The sequence below is a fragment of the Helianthus annuus genome, chromosome 5, assembly GCF_002127325.2.
Source record: "Helianthus annuus cultivar XRQ/B chromosome 5, HanXRQr2.0-SUNRISE, whole genome shotgun sequence".
NCBI lineage: Eukaryota > Viridiplantae > Streptophyta > Magnoliopsida > Asterales > Asteraceae > Helianthus > Helianthus annuus.
In genome coordinates this window covers 123,793,355-123,803,012 of record NC_035437.2, presented here as the reverse complement: position 1 = coordinate 123,803,012, position 9,658 = coordinate 123,793,355, and the positions used below count along the sequence as shown (strand labels likewise).

General features: G+C 37.4%; 1 protein-coding gene and 1 long non-coding RNA gene across 2 annotated transcripts; both read left to right on the top strand.

The window, feature by feature from the left end:
• The first annotated feature begins 682 nt into the window (after positions 1–682).
• On the top strand, positions 683–2,385 carry LOC110889859 (FHA domain-containing protein At4g14490). Its single transcript, XM_022137435.2, has one exon. It carries the CDS (start codon positions 773–775, stop codon positions 1,931–1,933), a length of 1,161 nt encoding a protein of 386 aa, XP_021993127.1. The 5' UTR covers positions 683–772; the 3' UTR covers positions 1,934–2,385.
• Positions 2,386–4,343: 1,958 nt separating this feature from the next.
• Positions 4,344–6,735, top strand: LOC110889862. The gene is made up of 4 exons (XR_002564003.2): positions 4,344–5,116; positions 5,225–5,357; positions 5,454–5,621; positions 6,218–6,735. It is a non-coding gene; the product is annotated as an uncharacterized LOC110889862 (long non-coding RNA).
• The last annotated feature ends 2,923 nt before the right edge of the window (positions 6,736–9,658 follow it).

Here is a 9,658-nt window from a genome sequence, read left to right as displayed (position 1 = left end):
GATGATGAACATAATCTGATGTTGTGTGAGATGCAAATATATATGTAAATAACCATTGAATATATTGTGGGGGTGATGTTATGAAAAATTCAAAACCCAAACCGTTGACTTTGGGGTGATGCTAATGCATAGTTGACTCTTGGGTCCTAAGTTTTAGGATGTGATAATTTAGTTTATTTTTTCTCCACCTATGATTTTGTTTTATTTTTATAATTTAATTTAATTTAATATATAATATTTCTACAAAATCAAATATGAGGTTGTATATTTTTATTGTTTTCATCTGTATTCCGATATAAATTTTATTAAAAAAAACATACACAGCGAATATGGTATATTATACCTGTACATATCATTTAATACATCAATTTCATTTTCATCGTATGTGTACACAAACGAGGTCGTACTTAATACATAACAGGTCCAATGTAGATAATTAGCTAAAATGAAACTGGTCATCAAAAAACCTTTAACGGGTATATTGCTTACACCCATGGGCAGAGGATTTTACCAAATATTTGTTTTTTCTAGTGTAAAATATTGGATTTTTAGTAGCGAGTACACTACTATACCGATATCATAACAAAACTAATCGATACCGATCGTATTCTCGTCGTGTACCGAGGGAGAATTTTACTAGCTCATATCAAAATAAACCCGTTTTCAAAGCTTGGGTCCGAACCACCGCCCAAACGAAATTTGAATTTCATTGCAAACCCAAAACTCCCCAAAACACACACACACACCTACACAGACATACAGCAGCGTATCAATGGAGAAAACAACAACTTTAAAGCTGATAATAGAAAAAGGCCCTAGAGCAGGCGAAACCCTAGAATACTCATCAACCTCGGTAATCAAAATCGGCCGTGTAGTTACCGGTAACACATTCGCAATCAAAGATTCTGGAATCTCATCCAAACACTTATGCATCCAATTCCACAATCAATGGACACTTTGCGATCTCGATTCCTCCAACGGCACACTTTTGAACGCCCAACTGCTTAAGCCCTACGCTCCTTCTGCTCTCAACCATGGCGACCGGATTAAGATCGGTGAGTTAACCTCAATTCTTGTCAATATTCAAGCCCAATCGATGGTTCCACAGAGACGGAACACTAGGAGGAGGCAAGGAAAATGTAAACCTCAATCTCAATTGGATGATGATGTTGGCGAATTAGGGTTAGGGTTTGATGTGGAAAAAGAGGGGAAACAAGCGGTTAAGAAGCGGAATTTGCGTAGTGCTGTTAAGAAAGATATGGATTCAAGTGATAGGAGGATATTGACAAGTGTTAAAAAGGAAGCTGTGAGTTTTCTTGTTCCTGAGGATGTACCGGAGAATGTGGATGTTTCGGTTCAGGTAGAACCTAAGAAGACGCGAGGAAGGAGGAGGAAGAGGACGGTGGAGGAAGTTTCAGTGGATGCTGATTTGGATAAAAGAAAGGCTGCAGATGTTGTTGTTGTTGGTCCAGTAGTCGGTAGAATGACCCGAGCAAGGAGAAGGTTGTTGTTGGAAAATGCAGAAACCGGTGGTTTGGAGAAGAAATTGAACAATGTCGACGGATCTTTACAACTTGGTGAGGTAAAAGACAGTGGTTTGGGGGAGAATTTGGGTGTGGACGATGAATCTGCTGCGGAGAATCAAGAATGTTGTGATGGAAAGGGGGTCATGGCTGATGGAAGTTCGTTAAAGGGAAAGGGAGTGGTAGAGGAGTCGGAGTGTATGAAAGATGGTGGTGATAATGATCGGTGGAAAGATTTGGAGAAGATGACGTTAGGGGACTTTTTTGATTACTTAGAAGTGCAACTACCGAAAGAGATATATGACAGGTCAGAGAAAATCATCTCGGATTTGGAAGAGAAGGCGCGTAAATGCCATGAGTTTCGGCTTCAAAGAAATGAATCTGGAAAGGGTAAACTAGTTACAGAGTAGACCGAAGAAAATTTGATTAACTTTCAGATGTATCTGTTAGCAACGAACGGGCAACCTTTCCTTCTTTTGTTCAACGGTGGCTTACTTTTGGTTAACCGAGTTCATGGAGTTCAAATCCACCACCAGGCGAAGCTGTTTGAGTGTCCCACAGCTTAAATCTCGCCGCGTTTAAAGGTCTTTTAGTAGCTGTTTTCATGTACTTACTTGAAGATTAAACCTTGAGCAACTAGTTAGGTTTATGAAAATTTATAACTGCATGAATACTGCTTTTACCATTAGTTTACAACCACTTCATGCTTGGAATGTGAAAGAACTAGTTAGGTGCATTTATAAGGATCAACTGATCAAGGCTCAAGCCGCGGCTCCTGCAACCTATTGTATAACTTTTTTGCTGTTTTGGATAAAATGATATGCACTTTCTAAATGAATTTGTTTCACAAATTTGGTATTCATCACATTGGCAAATGGCAACATTGTCTACACATAATATGTGGTGTTGAGCTCAAAACCTCCAGCAGAAGGTTTTTAGTTTTTTTTTTTTTTAATTTATTAGTAAATATATATGTATATAATAAACATATGTTTTATTTAGATACAATCTCTATAGTACGATTTCAAATAATTGGGTTGGTTTAAAACTCATAGGTTCACATTCGATTAAAAATAAATTCGGAGTTTGGTTCGGAATTCGGATACGTATCCTTTTTCAGTGTATTCGAAACCCAAATCTAATTTGTTATTTATGTTCGCCTCTGTTCGAATTTCGGGTTATCATCTAGTATCTTTATTGCTTTTATTGGTAAAAGTACTATTCACGCAGTTGAAATTGTTAATATGTTGTATTTCTAGTTCGAAATTCATAGGTTCACATTTGAATAAAAATGAATTTGGAGTTTGGTTCGAATAAGTATCCACTTTCAGTGGATTCGAAACCCGAACCTAATTTGTTATTCATATTCGCCTCTGTTCGAATTTCAGGTTATCATCTAGTATCTTTATTGTTTTTATTGGTAATATTACTATTAACGCAGTTTAAATTGTTAATATATATATATATATATTTTTTATGTATCGATTTAATTTTATGTCCAATTCTAAATTTAGGTGGCTATAGTTACAAGGCAATATCTAAAATAATGTTAGACCATGTGTAGTGGTAAATCAAAATAATGCCTCCACCATGGGGCATTATTCGACACGTGTCATCCCAGTCAGCATGGGGCATTATAGCATAAAGTGGTGTAGTGGGGCATATTCTAATAATGCCCAAATAATACCCCTTTCAATCATTAAACAAAAAAAAAAAAAAACACACATACTAGTTTCTCATTGGCTGTGACAAAGAGAAAGCTGCTACTCCCTTTGCAAAAGTGTGGGGCATTAATTAACTCGTCAGACATTGGCACTCTCATTGGCCACATGCACTCCAAGTCAACATTCCCCTCTTGCATATTCAGCGTTTTAAAAATAACGCCAACATCCATTTTATTTGAAAATAACGCAGGCTAACGCCGGGTGTAGTGGGGGGAGGGGCGTTTTAGGGCATTTTTTTCAATTTAAAAAAAAAAAAAAAACGCCCCACTACACATGGTCTTAGGGGAAAGTTCATGCAAAAAGTTTGAATAAACATATAGTTCCAATCACGAGTAGCTAGCCACTTTTCCACACCTCAAAATCTCATAAAGCAACATTAATACACCTCTTTTGTACAATGTACAAGTCATTATAGTAGTACCAGAGTTATCAAAAGCGAGCGCTTTTGGCGCCTAGGCTGCGCTTATAGTTCCTAGGTAATAATAGCGCAGCTTAATTCTTCCCATGCGTAATTAATGATTTATGCTTTTTATTTTTTTAATTGGTAATTTCCACTTTTTCTGCAGCATTTATAGGGCTTTAAGTTTAAACAGATGATACCAGTTTGTTTTCACATTTTTCAGTTTGAATTATCAAATTATTCGGTTCGCATTTTGGTGCTGAGACTTTTTCAGAGCTAGTATGAACTTTTTTTTAAGTGCTAGTATGAACATTATGTTTTGGTTTTGAGTACTTTATTCTCTTAATGAACTTTTTAGTTTTTTTTATTTAAGTGCGCTTTTTTTTTTCTCGGGCGCACGCTTTTTTTGCGCCTATCGCCTAGGCCCTAATCGGAGCCTATGCGCCTAGAGTGCGCTTCGCGCCTTTAATGGCTATGAGTAGTACAATATATGTTTTGTGAATAATAGCTCTGGAAAACTACCAGATCTTCCCAATCATATATAGGTCACAAATTTGGTTATGACTCATGCCAATCATCATTTAATAAATTTTTTTTTTTTTGAATGGCTAACGGAACTTTATAAACCACAAAAAACAAACAGCCCCATAGCAAGATGCTATAGAGGACAAGGTACAGGACAAAGTTTTGAGAAACTTACAAAACAAAAACAAGAAAAGCAAACAAACTGTATGAACTAGCTACACCAAGAAAAATATATCCACTCCTCCCAAGAGATTGACTGCACCTTAGCTCTTTGTTTCATCCATTGGAATGATCCTTCCTTGATTTCCTCGATCAACTTGTAAGCCACTCCATTTTTTGATCTAAAGATTTTTGCGTTCCGATTTTGCCAAATACTCCAAGCTGTTAACATAAAAATTGCGTGTACTGCCTTCTTTTTTACCTTATGCCATTGCTGGTCGTTGAGCCAGTTAAGCATACCTTTAAGTGTTGTCGGTTTCGATGTTGTTGACATTTTCACCCAGGTATATATTTGAGACCATACCAGTTCCGCTATACCGCAATTTCTAACACTCTTCACCGAGAAATCATTTAATAAATAAGTTTTATTATTACTATTATTATTTTCATTTTGATATAAGGGTATAAAGAAGCTGGCAATTAAAGCAAATGTTTGGTTGTAAACCAATAACAATTGGCTCATTTGATGTACAAATAGACCATTAAATCATGAATTCCATGCAACTTCATTGAATGTAAACAAAGTAAGCGTGGCTGCATTATTAAGCTCATTGCTCATTGCTCATTATTTTCTTTTGGAACTTCATTAACCTCAAATAATTACCAAAAAACATGCCCTGCTGTGGAATCATTAGTCCAGAAAGCGGTAACCGACGCAAACAAAACGTGACAAAACTGCCCCGGCGGGGCTCCTTCGGATGCATTTCCACGACTGTTTTATACGGGTATGACTATTGACCGGCCATATATTGTTTTGTTTACTAAGTTGTTTATCTTTTAGTTGAAAGGTCCTACTAATGTTAATCTGTGTTGGTTTTGATGATGAATTGAAGGGGTGTGATGGTTCGGTTTTGTTGAGTTCTAAGGGTAATAACAAAGCTGAAAAAGATGGTCCGCCTAATGTTTCGCTGCATGCGTTTTATGTTGTTGATAACGCGAAAAGAGCAGTTGAATCTGTGTGTCCTGGTGTGGTCTCATGTGCATATGTATTATATCTGGCGTATGCACGTCATATACACCTATCTTGTGCACAAAGTATAACTTAAGAAAATTTAAATGCAGTCTGGAGGACCATCTTGGGTTGTGCCTAAAGGAAGAAAAGATGGAAGAATATCTAAGGCAAGAGAAACCATACAACTACCAGCTCCCACCTTCAACTAAGTTTCTCTCAGAGAGGTCTATCTTTAGAAGATCTAGCAGCACTTTTAGAAGATCTAGCAGCACCTTCAGGTAATAAATAAGCTTAACACAAAAGAAGAAAAAGAAATCATAATTACCTGGTCCCAGGTATCTATCATTATACCCATAATAGTCGGCCATATTATTGCTATACAAAATGGAAATGAACATTTACCAATTTATACAACAAATCGTATGGTAGGCAAGTATGAATGTATGATGGTCCTAATGCTGATCCTACATGTATTTCGTGTATATATCTCACCGGTAGATTTGAAAAAAAAAACAACGCAAATTAACTTGGGTTACACGTGTGGTTCTGGATGTATTCCTTACCCTGGGACCAAATTGGTTATTGGGTGGTGAAAATTGGAACAGATGTATTATTTGTTTTTTTTTTTAATTTTTATATGGTTTTTGTGTGCAAGAAATCAAGTTTTCGTATATCGGACTGCGTAACAGGTCAAAATTGGTTACGGTCAAAACGGGTCATTTTTATTACACGTGGGATTAGGTTTGATCCCTAAAGATTTTTTTATCCAATATTTTACTTTTCAATAAATAGTGTTACAAAACCAACTTATATGCATTGAAATTATACTTTGGGCGACTTTTGACATGTTTGACACTTGGTATTAAATCTGGAGGGCGTTCTCTCGGGTTCTCGCATTGCTCGTCTTTCAACAATAGAATCCACAACTTCAACTCGACAACTGACATCGACCCGTCACTCCATCCATCATTTGCTGCAAGCTTAAGACGCGTTTGCCCTGCCAAAAATAATGCAAAGAAAGCAGGAGTCGCAATGGATCCTTCATCTTCTACTTTAGATAAATACATATTACAAATTAAATTTTGCAGCACAAAGTTTTATTTTCTTCAGATAATGCTTTGCTCAATTCCCCCAAGACCAGAAGTTTGCTATCTAAGTTTGCTAGCTCAAATGATGCTTTTTCGAAAGCGTTTGTCAAGTCGATGATCAAGATGAGTTGCATCACCGGGGCGATCAGGAGATCAGGAAGAACTGTAGGGTTCTAAACTAATTAAGCAATTAGCCAACCTATGAAGATGTACACATTGTATGTAATTATGCTTGAACGTTGAAATTTTATGTGGTTCATGTAATATATGTAACATAAATTAAAATATGAATTTGTTATGATAATGAAGGCAAGTTGTGTAGGTCCCTCTTCGGAGGATGACGAACCTAAACCTTGTTATACAAACCCACTAGCGAGTGCGGAATCCAAGCTAGCAAGCAAACGGGGATGAGACAAGTATAAACACAAACACACAAGGATTCACCGATTAACACCACTGTATTAATACGAATGAAGGTTCCGGTTACAAGCACAATGTTTACAAATCTAACTTGCAAACTCTCTAGTGTGTGTGTGTGTGTTTTGATAGAATGCTCTCAAACTCTCTCTATGTGTGCATCTATCTAACAAGTCTCTCAAGTCCCTCTTGAATCTCTCGGGTATATCTTCCTTGTGCGGTTCTTGTCTACCACCGAAAACACTTGTCTGTTTTCTTGTTTTCCTTGTGTCCGCCTCCCTTGTCTCTTTATCAGTGTATATATATATGTCAACTTTATCCACCGAAATCATTCTTAACTTTGACCTACATTTGTGCGATTGGTTAAAGGGTTGGCCCAATGATGTATCAGCCCACATGAAGAGGCCCAATCACAACCATCTTTTACGTAAAGTTCATTCCAAACATTGTAAAAGGCATTTGGTCAAAGTATATGACATCATCATGACATCATCATGATGATGTCATGATGATGTGTCAGCGGGAACAGGCTCGCGGCGCTCCGTGCTTCACGTGTCGAACTCTGGGACCCACGACGGAGGAATGTCGTGACGTCGGGCTTGAGCCGAAGCTAACCGGGTCGAACCAAACCGAGTTGAACCAAGCCAAGTCGCGTCCACATAATATGTATCAACAAACTCCCCCTTGGACGCTACTCGTGAGGTTCATCTTTCATGTCTTCTATGTCAGAGGATCTTCAAAGTCTTCACGTCTTCAAAGCAGAAAGTGTATCAACAAACTCCCCGTTTCATGAAGGAAGTGTGTTGACAAACTCCCCCTTAACATAAGCTCCCCCTTGAGTTATGCTCGTGACTGAGTTGACCATTAATGCTTGAGATCCTTGTGGTGTTGATGATGGTCAGCGGCAACTCGATCATCTTCATCACTTGAGTGCCTTCACGTCGTGTCTTCATTCCGAAGCTTGTCATCGACCATGTTCTCCTTGCCTTTAGAATCTGCACATGCAAGAAATCTAAACGCGTAATGAGAACAACTGCTTGGAATATAGTTAGCATAAACAAATGACACACGTATGACCATGTTCAAACAACTACCGTCCGACAGCTTGAAAGATTAACAAATTTGTCAATTTTAATTTCCCACTTTCAAAACTTGCAAATTTCGACCGTTTATGAAGATTTAGTCAATTCGGTTTTCGTTCAGGTTTCAGGCAACGAAGACTCGAGTTCCAACATCGTACGATCGAAAATAAAATAGAAATAAAATCTTTTTGGCTTTTATAAAGTTTATATTAAAACACACCTAAAATCTTTTTGGTATTTTTGAATTTTTCAAATGTAAAGACTGAAAGCAGTAAATAAATATATACAGACATTCTTTTTGTGAGTTTCGAGGGTAAGAGAATCATATCAGTGTATGGTCATGCCAAAACACTCCTGTTGTTCAATTAATTAACATTAAGATAAGCATCCTATAACAATTATCGGTATTGTTGTCCACTTAAGCTCAACTTATCAGATGTAATTATGGCAAGGGGATACGTTAAGGTATGATTTATACTTACCGACCGGTGTTCATCCATATCACGACACATTCCCGTATCAAGGTATGCACGAGGGTTCATCTTACCGGTGAGTATACCGATTATCATCTGTTTGGCCGTATATGATGTGAGAAACTCACTTATTTTGATTGAAAACAAGCCCTATGTGATAGAATCACTTATTGATGAGGAACTTGATTTTCATATGCATGAGGGCACAGGAGCAAGTCCGTGAACAGGTCAGTACTTTCGTACAGCAGAGAGACGAACTTGACTCCCGGATAAATGTGATATATTATCACTTGTTTTGAGGGACATGTGATTGTTGATCACTTATTGAGGTCGTATGCAGTATGTACACGTATGTATAGTATCATGGAAGATCTAGACTTGCGTCCCCGTTATTTTTCGGTAAAAGATACAACCATGATACCCAGATGATAAGCAGCATAAAGACCGAATATCTCAGAACCTCGGCAATCTCTCAACGAAATTTCGGTACTAAGACCATATGCCAATGAATGGTTCCCACCTGGTCTTCAGTCGATTAAGATTTATATCACCCTGCACACTTTAAAATGATTGTGAGCCTACCGATACATCTTATATAGAGCTGCTTATCGTTTTTCATTTAAGGTTTAAAGAGGTTTGGATAGACCACTGATGTACTATCATTTTCTCTTTTGCTCGCCAGGAAACTCATTTTTGTTTTTCTATTGTTTTTGTGTTTTTGAAATTTTTCGATGTTTTTGGATTTTCAGATTTTTGGATTTACTCCCCCTAAAATCAATAAACTAAGATAAATTTAAAACACAAAAATATTTACAAAAATGATTTTCCGATGTTGGTTTTGACTCGTGTTTTACCTCAATGCCGTTTTCCAAAATTAATTTTAATCAGAAATGATTTATCGAATTTTGGAAAAATGAGTTGGCACGTCGGTAAGCGGTGCGGACCATGACAACATTGACAAGTTTCATAGAGAAACAATCACGTGTGAGACGATATTCTAGATCAATGTGTCAGGTCAAAGAGTGCCGTATGAGATGATAATTCATAAAGCAGCTTAAATATCGACAAGCATAGGAGAGATTTAGAAATTCAAAACCGTATCCTGCAACTGTTTCATGCATTGCAAGGAATCTGAGTGCTCTCCCAAACTTGATATCCACCCGGTGTGGACTTCAAGGTCGAATCTGCAGCTACTGAGAAATCTCTTGACAGCAACAAGATCATAAACCTCCGGGTCCGGCTGGTCTTTCATACT